Source organism: Pezoporus occidentalis, unplaced genomic scaffold, assembly GCF_034315485.1.
Source record: "Pezoporus occidentalis ecotype Australia unplaced genomic scaffold, CSIRO_AGI_Poc_V1 ctg161, whole genome shotgun sequence".
Taxonomy (NCBI): Eukaryota; Metazoa; Chordata; class Aves; order Psittaciformes; family Psittacidae; genus Pezoporus; species Pezoporus occidentalis.
Genome location: NW_026913437.1, coordinates 1,213,401 through 1,234,408, shown reverse-complemented (window position 1 = coordinate 1,234,408; position 21,008 = coordinate 1,213,401). Strand labels below are relative to the sequence as shown.

Genomic DNA, 21,008 nt, shown 5'->3' with positions numbered 1-21,008 from the left:
TTGTGTTAGCTAAGGGCAATACCCAGCATCTGATAATGGCACTGGTGCAACCAAAAGGCAAACATGGGTATCTCACTGCTCCTAGGATATGGTAGGATTGTTTGCTGTGTTGTCAGCATGTTAAGGTTATCATTAATGTTAATGTATTTCCCCCCTCCATTGGATTAAGAGTGTTCAGTTAGTGGAACTCACAGTAATCCAGGGGTGCTTTCCAAAGAGAAAAGGTTAACAGCTCTTGGATAGCTGTTATGGTGCTGGTCAGGAGATGGGATATCTCATCTATGGGAGAGCCAAGCTGGCTTTAGTTTGCTGGTCGTTATCTCTGTGTGTTTGGCAGAGGCATTCCAGCAGTAACAGGCTCACAGGGTGGGCAGTGATGGGTGGCCATTCCGGCTGTGAGGAACCAGCCTTCAGGGATGAACGTGATGGGCTCAGCCCCTAGCGAATGCAAATCGAGCTGCTGTGCTGTTATTCAGCTGTGTAGCTAACCCAGAGGCAAAACCAAGCCCTGCTCCAGGCGATTCTCTCCTTAAGGGTGCTCCTCTCTCCACTGATTACCCCGGGAATTCTGGCTGCACTGTGATTTTCATTCTCCCTCTTTAAACCCAGGAAAACGCGTTAGAAATGCAACTTTCCCATGGTCAGAAACAGGAGGCATCCCAGGAGTGCTGCCTCCGGTTAGTTCTACTTTTAGTCATCCTCAGTTAGAGAGAGAGAATGCCGCAGCCAGTGACTCCACAACGTTACAACATGCACTTAATCCTAATAAGGAGGGAGAGGCTGTGGCTAACAGGTTGTTTTTCATCTCGTCTCATTTCTAAACAAGCTGATAACGAGTTCTGAATCATGAGCTTGGAAGAGCTTTTGTCAGGCCCAGCACTGTTTACAGAGCAGTTCTGTTTCCCCCTGGGGACACAGTGACCCACAGGTACCGAAATCAGGCAGGATCCAACCCAGAACCGTGCTCCCTCATTTCATCTCCAACACCTCACTGAGCTCAGGATGGTCAAAAAGGCTCATTTACTTTATGGGCCGTTCAGGGGGGCTCTGGAGGAATATTGGCTGGGGTCTCGGTGTGCCCTTGGTGTGGGGGGCAGAACCAGCCTCAAGGGCTGCGTCTGGCACCGTGCTTTGGCCACTTGGATCCAGGTTCGCAGGGAGCCTGTGGAGCCTTCCCTCGAGTTCTTGTTTCCTCTCCCCAAAGCCTGTGTCCTGCCGGAGCACTTCACTTGCCCTTGGTTCTTGCTCCGAAGACAGAGTGTGCTGCCCCCCTTGCAGCTCCTGCAGTGGAGCTCACCAAGAGAACCTGCTGCACAGGGTGATAAAACACAGCCTGATGTCGCCTTCCCACCTTTCAGGTGCTGTCCCATGCGCTGCTCACTCCTGGGGCACCTCAGTCCCAGCTGGATCGAGTCATGCTGGGCAGCGCTTTACCCAGCACAGGAGTCCCACTGAGGACACGGAGTGTCACAGTGTGCATCGAAAGAGCCATGGAAATAGCAGTTAGAAATGGAGGAGGGCTGTTAAGGAGCTGGTGAAGCAGTGTCCCCTTGTGCCTGTACCTGAAGCATCTTTTGTGTCCCCCTGCATGTCCTGAGGGGTTGCCTGGGGAAGGTCATTTTGGTGGGTGAAGCAGGGGAATGCTTCAGAAAAGGTCCTTCAGTCATTGCTTGTTAAATTCCTCCTCCGGCAGTGGCTTTGCTTTTATGACCTGCCCTTCTGTGCCCGGCTGGATGTGAAAGGTGTGTTGAGAAGCTGAAATTTCCATACTGCTTAACCCCTTGGTGCCCTTTGCTTCCAGGCATCTCCTGAACCTCGACTCCAGCACGGAGCAGGTTAAGAAGGAATGAAAGGAAGGTATGGAAGCGTGGAGAAGGAGCCATGAGCAGGGTCTGGGGGACTGAGGGTAGGTGAGGCAGGAGGACAGTGGCTCTGTGCGGAGAAGGGCTGTAGTGGGTCAGCTTTTCAGGCAGCGCGTGGTGGGGTCTGTGTGTGATGGGGAGTCAGCAGCTCTGTAGGGAGAAGACAAGGGTATGGATAGGTGCTGGCAGAGGGGGAATAATCACAGAATCCCAAACTGGTTTGGTTTGAAGGGACCTCAAAGCTCCTCCATCTCCAACCCCTGCCACGGGCAGGGACCCCTTCCACTGGAGCAGCTTGCTCCAAGCCCCTGTGTCCAACCTGGCCTTGAACACTGCCAGGGATGGGGCAGCCACAGCTTCTCTGGGCACCCTGTGCCAGCGCCTCAGCACCCTCACAGGGAAGAGCTTCTGCCTAAGAGCTCAGCTCAGTCTCCCCTCTGGCAGGTTAAAGCCATTCCCCTTGGCCTGTCCCTCCATCCCTTGTCCCAAGCCCCTCTCCAGGTTTCCTGCAGCCCCTTCAGGCACTGGAGCTGCTCTAAGGCTCCAGAGCAGAGCTGCTCCAGCCCTCGCAGCACCTCCATGGCCTCCTCTGGCCTCGCTCCAACAGCTCCACGTCCCTCTTGTGCTGCTGCCCCAGAGCTGGATCAGGACTGCAAAGGGGGGGGGGTGTCTCCCCCTCCCTTGCCCTGTGCTGGGGCTGAGGAGCAGGGGAAGTGGTCCCGGGTTGAGATGAGCAGGGCAAGGGGCGGTGAGGATGGGAAGTGGTCAGGGGTGTTCCCGAGGAAGTGGAGCAGGGTAAGCGGGGCGGGACGTGGCTGCGGGGCAGCCCAGACCCGAGGTTTCCCGATGAGGGCGGGCAGGAGGGAAGGAACCGGCTGTTAAATAGGGCAGAGCTGCGGGCGGTGCGGGCAGAGCGGAGCGGCTCCGGAGGCGCGGCCATGGGGATGCTCAGCCTGCCGGGATTCCTCTCCTGCGGGAAGAAGAAGGTGAGGAGGATGGGGATGGGGTTGGGTGCTCTCAGGGATGTATCTGCTTGGGCATCTCCATGCCCACCCTGCCCAGATGCACCCGCATGGGTGCATCTGGGCAGGGTGGGCATGGAGATGCCCAAGGACCACTCAGTCACCAGGGTGCGGGTACCTTGGAACACTGGGGAGGTGAGGTATGGTGACATGGAGTTGTGTGGGCCAAGGGAGATCCACACAGGAAATAGGAGCACTGAGAGGGATGAGCACCCAGGCAGGGTGTTTTAGAGCGGGTACACAAGTATGCCCCGGTGTGACCATCTGGGCAGGGCATCTCTTGGATGTCCTGTGCCCAGGAGCTGAGGGCACAGGGGACTACAGTAGGAGCAGAGCAAAACTGGCCATAGAGGTTGTTTGGGCTCTCTGGTGGGACCCTCTCACCCAGGTCCATGCTGTCCTGCTAGGGATGAGGTGGACAGGCAGCCCACCCGGTGATGCCAAGGTGCTGCTGTGGACAGAGGAATGAGGATATGACTATGCTGCTCGCCTTTGGGGTGATCCTGAGCCTTCCCTCTCCTTCTCTTCCAAGAACTTCAGTTTGTCCAATGAGAAAGATGCCCACATTGGTGACAGTGATGAGAACCTGGAGCGTGGCAACTGGTCCAACAAAGGCGACTACCTGCTCTCCATGGTGGGCTATGCTGTGGGCCTGGGCAACGTCTGGAGGTTTCCCTACCTCACCTACCAGAACGGCGGAGGTACCAGTGTGGAATGGCTGTGTTGGGTGGGCGCATCTTGCTGTCCTCAAGAGAGAGCAGGGCCCTGAGGCTGGGCATGTCCTGTCACAGCTGGATGGGAGCATCACCCTCAGAACTGGCATAGTACCTGCTGATAGGAATGGGAAGAGGACTTAGAGGCATCTCTGCTTTTTGGGTACCAGCTGAGGAGAGAAATAGTGGTTCTGCACAACCTGATGTAGTTGAAGAACATCCCTGCTCATTGCAGGGGTTTGGACTAGCTGAGCTTTGAAGGTCCCTTCCAACTATTCTATGATTTAATTTTAATTGTTTTAATTGCAAGCTTCCACCTGCAAATTCCAGAATGTTTCTGATCTACTCAGGACCAAATGCATCTTTTTGTCAATGTGCCAATATCCCCTACTTACCTAACTAGCTGCTCTCCCTCCCCTGTGCTTACCTCCCTGATATGTTTATAGAGAGCAATAGAATCCCCCCTGCACCTTTGTTTTGCCAGGCAAACAAGCTGAGCTGGAGTAATTATCCAAGCTCAATAATTACCTCATCAGATAGTCGGGAAGTGTGAGGCACAGAAAGCCTCTACCTGCTTACACAATGGGCTAGTGGCAAAGCCAAATGAAGGCACTGGCTTCCCTGGCTGCTATTCCAGAGCTTTGTCTACTTGCCAAGCAACCACTGGTGATTAAAGACAGCGTAAACACCAAGTAACTGCAGAGGACTTACTTGTATGTGCTTATTTTCTCTGCCTAACAGGCACTGGAAGTCAAATCCTGGACTATAAGCGCAGCACAGCATGTATAACACCCAGAGGCATTCTTGGTGCAGAAGTTGCATTACTTACCATTTGCTAAAGGAAATCATGAAACCAAACTAAGCTGTGACATTGGCCCTTGCACTTCTCTGCTGGAGCAGAAAGATTTCCATGTAAAGCATATTTGTACTGCTGCTTGTATCCTGCTCTGTGCCCCACAACTGATAGAGACAACTGCTCCATCCTCATTTTGAAACCTGAGGAGTAACCCAGTTAATTCTGTGGGGCTATTTGCTGCCTTACATGACAGCGGGTACTTGCAATTCCCCCCACAACTGGGTCCTCGATTGATTTAAGCTCAGTGAAAAGCACAGGTTTCTGTGGGGATATCAGGTTGTGTTTAGGAAACCTGTGCTCTCACTTGCCCCGTCTTCTGTGCACACACAAAGACATGCACACAAAGTCCCTCTGGCAGAACAGGGCTCTCATTGATACGAGGTTAATGTACACTTTAAAATGGACGTGAACAAAAGCCACGCTGGGATCCTGTTTGGCACAGGAGTCAGCCAACCATAGACAATAATCTTCATGCTTTGATGTCCAATAGCTCCTTGAACAGGGCAGTTGCAAATCACAGCAAAGCCCAGGAAGGAATGGTTGTGTTCCTTTTTAAATGGAAAGCTGGAAGATACTCTGGGATCCGGTGGGGTCTGCAGCTGAGCAGTGCTCCTGCTTGTATGACAGCAGTCTGACTTTGATGGCTGGTGTGAAATCCTTTTGGTTCTGTTGTAAATCACTGGTTCTGGTGATCTGTGTCTCTTCATCACAGGTACTGTTTAATCTGATAGAAAATGGGAGTTAGAAACAAATCTCTCCATTCTGCAAAGAGAAAAGAACCCACAGGGGGATATTTGAAGCGGGGGCAAAGTGGGATATAAAATGTGGTGGAATTGGGGTAAATACTGAAAAATTCATCATTTTCCCTGTGCGTTTGTGTCCCCACCCCTCTTCCCTCAGGTGCTTTTCTCATCCCATACACCCTGATGTTGGCCTTAGCTGGTTTGCCCTTATTTTTCATGGAATGTTCCCTTGGGCAGTTTGCCAGCCTGGGGCCAATTTCCATCTGGAGAATACTACCGCTGTTTCAAGGTTGGTATTCTTATGTTTTCTTTAGATCTTTTTATTCGCGTAATGAACAGATAGGAATTAATGATTTCTTCACAAAGTTACTAATTATGAGAAGCCAGTTTCCTTGCAGAGAATATTCCCAATGTCACAAGGTCAGTTTTATGCAGGGGGTTGGACCAGATGAGCTTTGAAGCTCCCTCCCAACCCAAGCTATTCCATGAGTCTGTGTTCCCAGGTAGATCTTCCAGTCCTCACCATTCTGTTTCTGTGATCTTATTTATTCAGTTAATAAGGAGGTGGGGATTAAAGCTTTTCCCCCAAAGGGTGTCGATCATAGGGTGTTTTATCAGTGATTCTCCTGGCGTTATGCAGCACTCCACCTGAATTGCATGTGCCTAGGCAGGAGGAAAGCACCCTGTTTGCTGGGAGAGGGAAAACCTCAGTTAAACACAAGGCACCAAGTGCAACAGATTGAAAATCATTTTTAGAGGTTCATTTTATTGCTGTTTCTTCATACATCCCATCCTGTGTAGCTTGCAAGGCAGCACTGTGTTAGGTGGACTAATTCTGTACCCAGCTGCCAGCACAGGCACTTGGGTCTGATTGCTTTATGCAATGCTGGGCATGTATTCACCCAACTCATTGCCTGGGAGGCATCTGCTGGTGTGATAAAATAGGCTAGACTGGTTCATACGGTGAGGTGCCTCTTGTGATAAGAGTTGCACTGTGCAGTGCTAGTTTGCCTGTCTCTGAGGGCTGGAATTTCCTAGGGAGATGTATGTGTTCGGAGACAAGCCACAATGTGCTTCACTCACTCCTGTCCATCCAGGCCCTGTACTGATGGGTGTAATGGACTGTGCAATCGGTCTTGTTTGAGCTATATCTACAAAAGGTTTTAATGTAGGAACAAGGAAGTTTTCCTGATGTAATAAGAATTTTTACTTTCCACCTTCTGCAGAAAACAAAGGGATCACAGCCTGTGGGGTGGCCTGAACATTTATCCTTTTCAGTCTCTGTTCTGCAGCGCAAGCAACCTTTCATGAGAGCACTGTATTTAACTTCAAGACAAAGCCTATAGACATTGGAAATCTTTTATGTGTCTGTGAAGGTGCAAGCCTTAAATATAGTCTATAGGATGAGTGACAGCTTGGCAGGCTTTCTCAAACTCACAGAGCAAAGTTAATTTTAACAAAGGAAGAAAGCAGCATTATCAGCACAGATTTACTCTTCTGTATTGCTTCTCATTTACTGGCAAACCCATTCATTACTGTGAGATCTTTAAAATGGCTTGGCCAGCCCTAGTGTAGTTTCATTTTACTAAGTAGTCCAGCTGAACCGGGAGGGAGCTGCTTGGACTAAGCAACTAGTCCAGTTTTTCTGTGGTCCTGATTCAAGCTCTGCATCCAAACCCTTTCCAGTTTGGTTGCTGTTAAACATGATTTAAAACCCAAACAAAACTAAGCTCAGCTTCTTCCCAAACAGTCCTTTAAAAGTCAAGTGGAGGCCATTCTTTTTTGCTTGATATTTCCAACCCAAGTCTGGGGTATGAAGACTTTGTGTGTGTCTCTTTCCTAGGAGTGGGCATCACCATGGTCATCATCTCCACGTTTGTGGCGATCTACTACAACGTTATCATTGCTTATGCACTCTACTACTTATTTGCCTCCTTTCAAAAAGTGTTGCCGTGGTCAGACTGCTTCTCCTGGGCAGATGAGTTCTGCAGCAAAACACGATTAGGTACCATACTTAATATTACTTGTTATCATATATTAATTAATATTACTGATAGACCTTAATATTACTATCTTGGATGCTTGTACTCTGTACTGTTTTCTGGGAGAAATTGCAGGCGCAAGACAGCTCCCCATGACTTGAAAAGTCCTTCTGGAATTTTACATCTGAACACATGGGAGTGATGCTTATCTGCTTCCCTGCCGCCAGTTCTGGGTGCTTCAGGAATATACAAAGAGCTGGGCTGAAAAAAACACCTCGTTAGATCCTTTTTCCCTTTGGAAATCTAAGGTTTCTTGTAGCACATGCAGTCCCTGGAAATACTGCATTCCCATTTCAGCAGGCTTCACGGTAAAGCACATACCTTCCTGGAGAGTACCAGCATTGTTTCATTGCCCCTCACCTACCCTGCGGCTATGCTAATTCTGAGCACCAGTGGGGCACTGGTTTCACACTTTATTAACTCTTAAGAGCATACCTCCTTGCTATTGTTCTTGTTGTTTGGCAGCAGATCTGTGGCCAAACAATTGTTATCTCAACATTTCCCATCTCGGAACCAGTTTAAGGCAAAGGTGAAGCAGGTGAGATAATTAATAGGTGGGAATGTGTTGCCAGATGTTAAGGTAATTGTAAGTCTCTTTAGCCATATATCTGAGCATCTCTTCTAAGATTCATAGGATTCATAAAGTGGACGTGAGATGCTTGATTTAACCAAAAGGTGATGCTAGCTCAAATTCTGTAAGTGCTGTAACAGTGAATTTCTAACAGTCATCGCTGTGTCAGTGATCCCTTGTGCTTGCTTCCTTTCAGTAAGTGACTGCAACGCAACCTTTGATGGAAATATCATTCATGCCAACTACTCGTTCATCACAAGCAACAACCTCACCTGTATTAATGGCACCATGAACTACAAACCAGTGCAATTCCCCAGTGAGCAATACTGGAAGTAAGTAAAGGTGTTAAAGAAGCTGCTAAAAATGCAACTTAAACTTTAAATTGAATTGATGAGCCTGGGCCCTTAAAAGACAGCAAATGAACCTGTAGCAAACTGAAAATACTCCAGCTTAATGAAGCCCTCCTCTCTGGAGTGTTGGGGGGGACTGCTTAGCATTCTATAACATATATTTCTTTATTTAGGAGTTACTGTGCAAAATGTATTCACCTTATTCTGGATGTGGGCCTGCTGTGAAATTGCCATCTCTTTAGTTTCAATTTGCCTCATATTCCCTGGGTTCCTGCAAACTGATTCTTCTTACAGGCTCTTCTCTTGCCATCAGAATGTCATGGCTAACATAAAAGAGCTGAGGGAGGCCTGATGCGAGATGTACGGAGAGCTGAGGGCTGGTAGATTTTTAAAAAGAGAGGGAAAATGCAGTTAAATATTCAGGTTTTCACAGAATCCCAGCCTGGTTTGGGTTGGAAAGGACCTTAACGCTCACCCAGCTCCAACCCCCTGCCACGGGCAGGGACCCCTTCCACTAGAGCAGCTTGCTCCAAGCCCCTGTGTCCAGCCTGGCCTTGAACACTGCCAGCGATGGGGCATATATGAGCATTATATATATGCATATATGCATATATGCACCTATACTAGATATTACTCTTGCTGTCCTTCAGAGGAAATACTCTGAAGAGGAAATATATTGTTCAACGACTGAGAAGCAGTGTTATTAATGCTAACTATCAACCTCCATCTTCCTTCAAAGTATCATCTAGTTTGGATTTCACTTGTGTTTCAATGCCAACCATGCAGTTCTAACTGGAAGCAGCTGCAGGCTCTTGTAATATCATTAGAAACTCTTCCTTCAGGCAGTAGCTGAAGAGGAGTGAGTGCTGCTGTCACCCTCTTCTCATGGCAGGGCTTTGTGCTTGCAGTAAAGTGGCTCTTCAGCGCTCGAGTGGGTTGGACGAGACCGGTAACATCGTGTGGTACCTGGCCCTCTGCCTCCTCCTGTCTTGGATGATTGTTGGAGCTGCATTGTTTAAGGGAATAAAATCTTCTGGTAAGGTAAGTTAGGAAGAGCAAGTAGCAGACTCATCATAGAATCCCAGCCTGGTTTGTGTTGGAATGGACCTTAAAGCTCATCCAGCTCCAACTTCCTTAGGGAAGAACTGCCTCAGATCTAATCTCCCCTCTTAGTTTAAAGCCATTCCCCTTTGCTCTGTCACCACATTCCTTTGTAAAATGCCCCTCTCCAGGTTTCTTGTAGGCACCCTTTAGGTGCTGGAATCCTGCCCTTCAATGCCAGTTGGACTCAGGGATGGTCAGCACAAAGGCAGGACTCAGCCCAAACCCCCTCCCCTTTGCTGGACTCAGCATCAGACCTTCTTTCTGCTCCTTGGCTTCGTAACTGGTACATAAAATACGAGTAAGGTGCTGATTACACAGCAATTACTTAATCCATGGGGCCCAGCTCCACCAGAGCCACCATGTGTGTGGGGATCTTGTGTCACGCAGGTGGTTCCAGCTGGGTTTTGGCAGTCCCTGATGGACCTGTGCCCGTGGCGGCACACGCACACACACCCTGGGAACACCCGGCAATTACTTGCACCTCCAGACTGGTTGAGATGCAGGTCACATCCTGCGAGCACACATGGGTGTGCGGGTTCCTGCCGCGTTGGGAAATGTTGTTTGGACTCCAGATCTCGAGCTGCTTTTAGGAACCAGGTCCATAGGTGCTGGTGTTCAGACTCTGGCTCTGCTGAGCCTCTGTTTCCACGTGCTGGAGCACGGCTGTCTGGAGTTTCCCTTGGGCTAGGCCAGCTCCTCTCCAGACCTCAGGCAGGCTGAGCTTCATTCTTTCTTTCGTGCAGCCCCTTTCCTGGTTTAGTTCCTTCCTCCCTGTGCTGCTTGCTTACTCTGTGCTGCTTCATTCTGTGCATCTTCATCCTCTTGCCTTCATTCTTTCGGTCACCCTCTCTGCACTGTTTTTCTCATTGTTGCTGGTTTTGGTTTTCTTTATATTCCTTCAGCCATTGTGGATTTCCATGGGTCCTCACTGTCTGTCTTCCTTTGCTCAGCCTGATGTCTCCTCCTGTTCTGCTTTCTCTCTGGAGCTGTCAGCCCTTCAGGGTGGAGCATCTCTGCTTTCCCAGCCACAGTTCTGCTGCGTGGCTCCTCTTCAACTCACATTCTTTGGGTTCCTGGCAATTGGCTCTTCCTGTTGTCACCTCTCCTCTGGCACGAAGGTAAGCCTCTGAGGAGCAAGCTAAGACTGAGAAGAATCTAGCTGGGCAGGAACAAGGCAAGGATGAAAAGCGGTGAGAATTGACTATTCCAGGCAAATATGGAGGAGGTCTTCAGGAATGGCCCTCACCGTATGGTGGTGTAACGCTACGGCTTGGTGTAACCAGCAGCCCCGGGTCAATCACCTGGCTGTGTGACACTGAGGCCGAGGAACGTTGGACTGTTGAACGTTGCTTGCAGGAGATAATTCCACGCTGGCCACCCAATCTGAACCAGCTTTCAGTCAGTGTTTGCTAGAAGCCCGGCAAGAGGGCTCTGGGGTGGTTAAGTCCAGGCCAGTAAATCATGTCAGAAAACACATCTGTGGAGCTGGTCAAGTGCTATCTGAGAATTGGGTATGTGGCTCGGGCCTTGTGCTTCCTGCTGGAATGCTGCTCCAGAACTGGCTCATCCAGATGCTTTAGTGGCTGGCATGTGTTCACTTCCCTGGTCACCTGGTTTTGAGTTGGGCCAGCAGACCTTAGCTAAAGCCTGGCCATTCTCCCCGCACAGTGCTCTGTGTGTCCCTCACATCTGGTGGGTGTCCCTGCAGGTTGTGTACTTCACTGCACTCTTCCCATACGTCATCCTGCTCATCTTGCTGGTGCGAGGTGCCACCCTGGAGGGTGCTTTGGACGGCATCGAATACTACATTGGGAGGCAGTCCAACATCACCAAGCTGATGGAGGCAGAGGTGAGAGGTGTTGACAGCTCGGGAAGCATGACACGCTCCTGTGCTTCTGCAGGCTTGTCACCTACAGAGCAACTTGGGTTTTTATCCGGTCAGGTTCTTCTGCACTTTGTATCTGCAGCGGGTTCTGTGCTTTCAGCAGCCCCTCTGAAGGAGGGGGTTTCTAAAATCGTAGAATCACAGAACCCCAGCCTGGTTTGTGTTGGAAGGGACCTTAAAGCTCCTCCAGCTCCAACCCCTGCCACGGGCAGGGACCCCTTCCACTAGAGCAGCTTGCTCCAAGCCCCTGTGTCCAACCTGGCTTTGAACACTGCCAGGGATGGGGCAGCCACAGCTTCTCTGGGCACCCTGTGCCAGCGCCTCAGCACCCTCACAGGGAAGAGCTTCTGCCTAAGAGCTCATCTCAGTCTCCCCTCGGGCAGGTTAAAGCCATTCCCCTTGGCCTGTCCCTACAGGCCCTTGTCCCAAGCCCCTCTCCAGCTTTCCTGCAGCCCCTTCAGGCACTGGAGCTGCTCTCAGGTCTCCCCTTCAGGAGCCTTCTCTTCTCCAGGCTGCCCCAGCCCAGCTCTCTCAGCCTGGCTCCAGAGCAGAGCTGCTCCAGCCCTCGCAGCCTCTCCATGGCCTCCTCTGGCCTCGCTCCAGCAGCTCCACGTCCCTCTTGTGCTGCTGCTCCAGAGCTGGATCAGGGCTGCAGGGGGGTCTCCCCAGAGAGCAGCAGAGGGGCAGAATCACAAGGCAGCTCTATTGGAAGTCCAAACCCCTGCTGTAGCTACTCTCAATCTAAACAGCTGCTGCCTTCTGCCCTCTGCCTGCCATGCCAGACAGTGACCACAGCCATGGTATTGCCTCTGAGCAGCTCTTGGGGGTCATGCTGGGGTTTCATCTGCAGCAGAGGCAGATGTCGTTTGCCTGGGTCATGGTGTGAGGAACACAAGTGGGAGAACACATGGAAGTTTCCACTTCTGCAACCGTGTCCTGGTTTTCCTTATATGTTGGCACTGTGACAAGATTCTTATCTTGACATCCCACATCTGTGAATCATAGAATCACAGATTAGTTATGGTTGGAAAGGACCTTAAGATCATCCAGTTCCAACCCCCCTGCCATGGGCAGGGACACCTCACACTAAACCATGTCACCCAAGGCTCTGTCCAACCTGGCCTTGAACCCTGCCAGGGATGGAGCATTCACAACTTCCCTGGGCAACCCATTCCAGTGCCTCACCACCCTTACAGTAAAGAACTTCTTCCTTATATCCAATCTAAACTTCCGCTGTTTAAGTTTGAACCCATTACCCCTTGTCCTATCACTACAGCCCCTAATTGAATCTCTTCTGTAAAGGATGTGGCCTTCAGAGATAATAGAAGATATTGTTTTATTGTTTGTGCTGGAAACTGCAAGGTCACCAGCATGCTATAGCTCACCTCCTCTAAAATGCATATGAAATGGAATTAGATATTCAGGCTAAATGCAGGAAAAACAAACCCCAAACCAAACAAAACCTTGGAACTTCAACAGAGACGGACGTAAAAGCTCATGACGCGTACCGTAAGTAGTGCAGTAACTCCCATGTTCTTATTTCTGGCAGGTTTGGAAAGATGCAGCCACCCAGATATTCTACTCCCTGTCTGTGGCCTGGGGTGGGCTGGTCGCTCTGTCTTCATACAATAAGTTCCACAACAACTGCTACTCGGATGCTATTTTAGTTTGTGTGACCAACTGTGTCACCAGCGTCTTCGCTGGGTTTGCGATATTCTCCATCCTGGGGCACATGGCATTCGTGTCTGAGAGACCCGTCTCGGAGGTTGTGGACTCAGGTAGGCTGATCATCATGCTGCTGGTGGGGGGACTTGCTCTGGTCAAGGCATGGCAATAACCCCCTTCCTTCCACTGCCTTCCAGGATTTGACCTGGCATTTGTAGCCTACCCAGAGGCTCTCTCCAAACTACCTGTTTCTCCGCTGTGGTCCTTCTTGTTTTTCTTCATGCTCCTGCTCTTGGGCCTTGACTCCCAGTTTGCCACCATAGGTGAGTGGGGTTCTAAATGAGCTGTGGCTTTGCAAATTACCGCTACCTTTCTTAACCATTCTGCTCAAAGCCCCCACTTCTTCCTTTGCAGAAACACTGACAACCACCATACAAGATATATATCCCCAAGTGATGAAGAAGCTAAGACTGCCTATAACCCTGGGTGTGTGCATATTGCTCTTCCTCCTCGGTCTGATCTGTGTTAGTCAGGTAAGACGTTACATTCTCTTCTGGCAATGGGTTTAGTGCTGCTGCAAGTGATGAGCTCAAGTCAAAGTATCCTTTCCAACTGTTTCTGTTTGCATGGATTGATCTGAGATCTTGAATTCTGCCAGCGTGCCTGGACATGCCAATCAGAAATTCCCAGAAGGAAGCTTGAAGAACCTGAGGTTTTCTGTGATTATTGAACTGAGATGTGCTTTTAAACAGAAGGCCTGTACAGAGCCTGTGAACCATCACCCTGATTTATTCCTCCTCAGTTCAGGAGATTATTTATGTCATCTCAAGCATGTGCATACGGTGTGTTTGCAGTGCTGTGGGTACTGCTAATAGATGCTGATGGGATCTTTTTGTTCAGAACTGACTACCAAACAGGACAGGATTGAGAAATGGCCTATTCATGTAATAAAAATCCCCTATTAGCTCACAAGCATCTGTAGGTTGTATGGTTACTTCTCCTGCGTGTGTATACATACATACATAAAAGGAATTTGAAGTATATTGTGTAAAAGTTCTTGAGGCGATTACTTTTAAGGATATAAAGGTTCATTGCAATTACTCCATCTAGAAATGCAGATTTATGTATGTAATTAAGCTGAGAATGTGAAGAAGGTAATTGTGGTGAGCAGACAGTTGTGTGGTCAAGCAAAGCATGGAAGTTATGAAACATGATGGCAGTGAAGCTTTCAAAGGACTTGGTACACAAGGGTGTGAAATGGTTCGTTTCCTGCTCTGTGATCCTGCTATTGCATCCTGGTGTGTAAAACTCCATATATATATTTATACATCGTGTTATGTGTATACAGCTCTGCAGTATTTTGTCAGATGTGCTTTTCAGCTTTACAAAGAGATATTTAATCAAACCCCCCCCAAACAATTCTGTGATTCAATGAAAATCCCATTCCCAAATGTGTGCTTAACATGGAGAACTGGGAATGACACTCAGGCTGGTGATGAGTTAACCTGGCTTGAACAGCGCAACTTATTTTATCTTCATAAAGACGTTACCACTCAAACTTTCACTTCCTTATTGTTTGTTTTACAGGCAGGGATTTACTGGGTTAACCTCATAGATCACTTCTGTGCTGGATGGGGAATCCTTATCGCAGCCGTCCTGGAGATAATAGGCATCATTTACATTTACGGTAAGTTATTTGCATTGAGTATCCCTGATTTGACTATGCAATATGAGGCACAGTGCACATAAAACATTAATTACCACAATAAAGCATTTATAATTCCACTGTTACCATGGAACTGGAGAAACTGTCCTTGATCGTTGCCTTTCTTTTATCACTTTGGAGTCACCACACCTGCTTCACAGAGCACCCTACCATTGTCTTCCAACAGGAGGAAACAGGTTCATTGAAGACATTGAAATGATGATTGGAAAGAAGAGCCGTTGGTTTTGGATGTGGTGGAGAATGTGCTGGTTTTTTGTCACTCCTGTGCTGTTAATGGTGAGTGGAGATGACTGGATGTGTTAGAGTGACACAACTTAATCTCTTGGTGTCGGGGAGGCTTCCATGTGAAGACTCGAGGCTGAACGCCCAGGCCCTGTGTATGGAGATGGGGTATGGCTGTGCCACTGAAGCAAACTGTGTGCTATGCATGCTTTCTGATATGTTCCCCTCCTCCTTGGGTGCTCTCCAGGAGAGGCTGGACCCTCAGATCAGTTGCTAGTGAGCTGGGTCTATGCTCCTGAGCAGTAACACAGAGCGAGCACCAGGTTGTCCATTTTAGCAGCTGGATTATCTAGATTTCAGACTGAGGAATGTTTGGAAAACATGGATTTTTATTTTTTTTCCCTTTTGAAGTAAATCCCATTTGCAGGACAGATCCCTAGCTTGGGCTTGCTCTTTGGATATCCAGCTCTCCCCCATCTAACCGAGGTTTCTTATGTCCTGTCACCTTCTCAGTTTTTCATTACTCCTGATTGTGAGTGTAGACGGTTGGATTATGTTCGTGTGAGAGAGTTTATTAACATCCCAAATCCAGGAGCAGTGACAAGTCATGTCCAGCACATAACCTTTAATCTGCCCAGATTACACTTTAGAAAATGCTGCTAACAAGTATCTTGTTTCTGCAGCAATATTTGCCAATGTTTAATCTTGGATTCTATCCCATATTCCTGTAAAACAGGTGGAACATGGGAACATACAAAGCATACAGAGAAAGGCACTGGGCTTACCCAGTAATAGCGATATCCTACAACATAAGATTTCAACAGAACACAGAGATCAAGTTCTGTTTAAATATAGACGTGCTTGAAGTGTTAGTGTGCATATCATTGCTGCCTTTCAGTCCCTCCTTTAGTCTTATGTTTCTTGACTACAACACCAGACCTGCACAACCATTCTGGCACAGGCAAGGCAAGAGGGAATTGCAGAATTTGTAGTTATTAATCTTTAACAACTTGGGAATAAGGTGCAAGTTCAAGTTAGCTGCAAATCTGCTTTTCTTTCTTAATCTTTTTTGGCTTTTGTTTTTAACAGGCAATTTTGGTCTGGTCTTTGGTCACATTTTCACCTCCCACTTATGGCTCAGTGGTGTACCCAGCCTGGGGAACTGCTGTCGGCTGGTGCATGATCATCTTCTGTGTCATCTGGATCCCCATTGTCGCTATTGCAAAAGTAGTTAAAGCTGAAGGAAACCTTTGTCAGGTAAAGGCACAAAAAAGCTGTCATGTTTTCACATCCTGCTTTCCTTGGCGTTATGGGGAATGCCTCTGCTTTCTTCAGCAACACATCCCCAGCACCTTGAGGTGTTCACAAACTGGATTTCTATAGCAAAACACGCCTCTGGTACTTGCATCTGGGCAAATTTACCAACCCAGGCTGTGGTTTATGATTTGGGTTACTTAAAAATGCCTTGGTGGTGTGTTTGCCCTGCGTTGGTAGCTCCAGGGCACATCGGGAGTTTCAGCTTTACTGAACTTTAACAATAGCCTGGTAAGAGATTAAATGCCTCTTGTTTTTCCTTTCCAGCGCATTGCAAGCTGCTGCAGGCCCACTGCAAACTGGGGGCCCTATCTGGAATGTCACCGAGGAGAAAGATACAGCCATGTTGTAGATCCCAAAAAGGAAAAGGACCATGAGATTCCTACTGTGTCTGGCTTCGTATACACCCAACAATGATGGCCGTTTGGATGGCGACTTTTTAACATATGTGTGGGGGTCTTTTTCTTTAGTTATTAGAATGTGACAATGAAAACAACACCGACAAGCAAATCTAGCCCCTGCCCTACAAAACCCAGCCCCCAGATGGAAGCGAGCCATGTTATTTGTTTTCAGTGCTGTATGTTTGGGGAAGAGGAGGTAAATCAGACACTGAGATGTCCCCAGATGTTTAGGTTGAGAGGGCAGGAAGACGCACTGCAGCCTCCCCATGCTGATGGACTGGGCATGCTTCACCCCATCCACCCAGTATCCAGCTGGACTGCAGATACAGGGGTGGAAGAGAACAAAGGCACATCCTGATGCTGCATGGCTACGGGGAATTTGAGCCAAGAGGTGCTGTGCCTGCATGCCCTGATGTGCCACGAGCAGTCACTGCCTTCTGCTGTGCTTTGCCATCCCTGGTGCTGTGCAGTCAGCAGGAGGTGGATGGGTGCGCTGCTGCTGGCACTGCAGCTCAGGGAACAGGAACCATTCTTCTCCCTAAGCCTTGCTCAGTGCTGTGAGGCTGCTCAGGGTTTGATGTTGACTACAGTATGCGTGTGTGGATTTTGTCTGTGCAACTAACTACTGAGTGGCAAAACAAGGAAGCAAGGCCTCAACCTGGTGAAAAGCAGGTTTCTTTCTATTTCTTGTTTTTCCCCTTGGGGTCTCCTAGGAGTCACTTTCTGTGTCATGCCCCATGCTCAGCATTCATCTGTCTGTAATTCAAAGACCCTTGTTTCCATATACAGAATGCAATAGTAACTGTTGAATTCTGGGGCATCTGCTCTCCTCCACCCACCGAGGTGTTACCTATCGGTTTGCTCTCTGCATCTTTCACTCAGACTTGGGTTTTCCTTTCCAAAGAAGACCTGAAGTGTGATTCAGTGTTATCAGGGTTGTGGTAGAGCTGAAAGAAGCAGAATTTACCCCAAGTGAAGGTTACAACTGCCTTGTAGTGCTGTTTCTTCTAAACTGGCTGAAAGCAGGAGATTACTGAAGCGTCAGGAAGCCTGTCAATGCATTTGGGAGCACAGATTTGCCCCATAGGCAGGAGGCGGCCAGGTTAAGAGAGCCTGACTTCACCTGTGGTACAGCCAAATTCCTGGTAACAGACCTGTGGATTGAATGAACACATTTTATGTGCTGTGGATCATCTCTTTTACTGTGATAATGGTTCCTTGGGACCAATGCAGCAGGGTTTCTAGCTGTCACTTCCTCTCAGGGCTTCATCAGGTGTTTCTGGACATGAAGGAGTTTGGATAGTGGCTTGTTGCCCAAGCTGCATACCTTGGTCTATGTTTTATACCAGTGGCTTTGTGTCAAATCAACACTTCATGCCAAATAAAATGTGATTTTCTGTTTTTAATGGGTTTGGAGCTGGAAAATGAGATTTTGTATGGAGTTGGGGGGAAGTTGGTGAGAAGCAAAGTGCCAGCAACTCTTCTATGATCCTAAGCCTTTGGGAGATTGAACTGGCAAGATTCAACCTCCAGGAAGCCTTTTCCTATAGAAAGTAGGATCTAGTGCAATAGCTCTGTAATTGTGTGGGAAATCATAAAGAAGTGTGTGGGATGAGGGTTGAGAGGAGCCCTTTCCTGCATTCCAGCTGCTTTAGGGTCATGGTCCACCAGGAACCAGCAGAAAACAGTGCTGTCACTGGCCCTGGGGTGTGGAGAGGCTGGGAGCAGGAGGGAGACTGAGCTGCAAAGCTGGGTGCTCATCCCCCCATGTACCATCTATTTGAGCTGCCCCAGCAGGCAGCAGCTCATACCTGGGAAGGAATGGGCTCTGGGTTGACGGGAAACAGGCGGCCAAGCCAGCTTCAGAAAGAATCTGGAAGAATTTGGGAAGAAGAGATGCTGCAGGCTAATACCAGCCATCCACTACCCTGTGGGGAGGTACTGCTACCGCACGTAGGGCTCCTCTGAGGCTTCTTCTGCTCTAGACCTGTCTTGTTGGCTTCTGGGAGCAGTTTTGATGATGTTGCACTATGAAAGCCTCCTAGAAGAGCAGCAGCAGGCAGTTTTCCAAGGGCTGGGGATTCAGTTTTAGTCCTTTCTCCAAGATAAGAAAATCCCCCCAGTTCTGAAGGCAAGGCTTGCTCTCCTGGGATCCCCCTCTGCATGTGCACGTCTGACACCCTCCTGGTACATTGCTCCTGTTGCTCTCTTTGGGTGAGTTTATTTCCTCCTTATGTTGCTGACTGATGGCATCTGCTGAGGAGTCCCAAAGAGCATTTAGGAGTTGGCATTCATATTCCTCACCTGTCATAGCCCTGGCCCAGCAGCAAGGGTTGCTCTGTAGCCCCCGAGGGCTACCTGAATAAGCGGTGCTGCTCCGGAGGCAGGCTGGACCCAGCAGACCTTGGCATATTGCTCACCTGCACGGGCTGGTGCCCAGCATCCTGGGGTTTGTTGGGTTGAAACAACCCCAAAATCTTGAGATTATCGCAGAGTGATGAAGCTGGTTTCTTTCTATTGCTCGTTTTTTCCCCTTGGGGTCCCCAGAGAGCCATTTTCTGTGTCATGTTCCATGCTCTCAGCGCTTCATCGCTGTTTCTGGACATGAAGTAGTATGGACAGTGCAAGCAGTACAGCGTTCCTGGCAAGGGAGGATGCTCCGTGCTGAGAGGTGGGAAAAGCGCCCAGGGTTTGGGGTTTTCACTTTGAGGGAAAAAAAGCAAATGGTTTTGCTCTGGATCCTGCTACACAGAAGGGAAAGGAAAACTCTTGGACAGCAAAAGGAAGAGCAGAAGGAAGAATGTTCACTGTAAATTGACTCAAAACGCAAGTTTTTCAGTCCAGAAAGAGAACAGAGACATGTACAGTTCCAAAAGCTACACCTATCTCAGGGAAACTTTTCAGAAAGCTGGCATTTGTATATGCATGCAAAGCCATACATCAAAGCTGTACATAAAGCTAAAGTTAGGGGGCCAAGCTTATGAAAGCAAACGTAACCCCCCAAAGTGATTTCTATTGCAGAGGCTGCTCATAAGCATGAAGCCAGACGAAAGGGAGGTATTGAAGTTCTCTTCCACGCCATCCCTGTTTGCCTCCAGCGGGGCTGCGCGGCGCTGGGCTAACCAGCAGAGAGCAGCCTGTGTTCGCGTCTTCCGATCGCGCCCATGCAGTGGGGGCCTGCGAGGGATGGGCATGAACCGCGGCTTGTCCCGGAGCGCTGCGGGGCTGCTCTGGGGCTCTGGACGCGCCGTGATGAAGCCGAGTCCTTTGGCATCGCTCATGCCTGGCTGGCGGCTCTCGCAGTGTCCGAGCTCTGAATTAGAGCGGCTGCAGTGAAAGGTCTTTTGTATCCAGTGCCAGATGCATTACAAGGACAGAGGATCACAGAATGGTTTGGGTGAGAAGAAACCTTCAAAGCCCATTTGGTCCAACCCCTGCAATGAGCAGGGACATCTCCAACCAGACCACGTTGCTCAGAACCACATCCAGCCTGGCCTGCAATGTCTCCAGGGATGGGGCAGCCACCACCTCTCTGGACAACCTGTGCCAGGATTTACCACTCTCACTGTACAAAGTCTCTTCCTCACGTCCAGCCTCAATCTCCCTCTTTTAGTTTAAGCCCATCACCCCTCATCCTGCTGCAACAGCCCCTGCTGAAAAGTCTCTCCCCATCTTTCTTTGAGGCCCCTTTTAAGAACTGAAAGGCTGCAACAAGGTCTCCCCAGTGTCCTCTATTCTCCAGACTGTACTGCCTCATGGCTTCTAGCCAAGCATTCCAGTAGCCATAGGGCTGCCGTCTTAATGTCACCCTGGCCTCTGCAGGCTGGAATTGACCATTTATTACCTTGGCAAACCAGTTGTCCCAGTAAGTGGAACTTTCCAGCCCTACATCACAACTCTGTGACACTTGGAGCACCCTCACTGCCCAGTCCCCAGAGTTCAGATGAGCCTCACCCTGTTCTCATTCACTCTCCATGCCTGAGGATGAGATGCCACTTCTGGTGCCAGAGGCTTTGAGAACACTAGGAGAGCAGGTCTGCAGTGTGTGCATTGCTCTTACACCCTTCCCTGGATGTCTACATCAGGCTGGTGTCAGGGACAAGGTGCTGACCTGTACCTTTGGTTTGATCTCACACCCCTCTCCTGGAGAGCAAACCTTGAACTACTCGATTCACATTTGCAAACTTTAACTCATGTACAAGCAAATACAGATTGTTGCCAAGAGAAACCCATTGAATTTTCCCTCTTGTTCATGCCCTGCCAGGCCCAAACAGATTCGTGTTCAGTGGAGCCCGAATGCAGTTTCATCCAGACATCTTCCTCTAGTGCACCACCTCCTGAGCTCCAGACTTACTTTATTGCTCCTCAGCAACCAGAAGAGAACTTCTGGTGCAGAGTTTTCACTATGAGTAGCTTTGTTATGGGTAGCCTGAGTTCCCCAAGGTGAAATAAGCAACAAGCACCCCTGCCAACCAGCTTCCTGCCCCAGCAGGGATGGCTGTTCTCTATGCTATTAATAAAAATAAGGTAAA

The 21,008-nt window shown here is 49.0% G+C and overlaps 1 protein-coding gene across 1 annotated transcript; it reads left to right on the top strand.

The window, feature by feature from the left end:
- Positions 1-1,754: 1,754 nt before the first annotated feature.
- SLC6A14 (solute carrier family 6 member 14) lies at positions 1,755-17,882 on the top strand. Its single transcript, XM_062612793.1, has 15 exons — positions 1,755-1,857; positions 2,749-2,848; positions 3,417-3,585; positions 5,354-5,485; positions 7,040-7,201; positions 8,006-8,141; positions 9,068-9,200; positions 10,972-11,112; positions 12,698-12,926; positions 13,011-13,136; positions 13,228-13,346; positions 14,401-14,500; positions 14,706-14,815; positions 15,851-16,018; positions 16,343-17,882. Exons 1-15 carry the CDS (start codon positions 1,847-1,849, stop codon positions 16,490-16,492), a joined length of 1,986 nt encoding a protein of 661 aa, XP_062468777.1. The 5' UTR covers positions 1,755-1,846; the 3' UTR covers positions 16,493-17,882.
- The last annotated feature ends 3,126 nt before the right edge of the window (positions 17,883-21,008 follow it).

What these genes read in the sequence shown, in the direction of transcription:
- SLC6A14 (XM_062612793.1), top strand. An exon ending in CCAAGCTGATGGAGGCAGAG is followed by an intron (nt 11,113 to 12,697) that starts GTGAGAGGTGTT and finishes TATTTCTGGCAG; the next exon opens with GTTTGGAAAGATGCAGCCAC. An exon ending in GTCTGATCTGTGTTAGTCAG is followed by an intron (nt 13,347 to 14,400) that starts GTAAGACGTTAC and finishes TTTGTTTTACAG; the next exon opens with GCAGGGATTTACTGGGTTAA.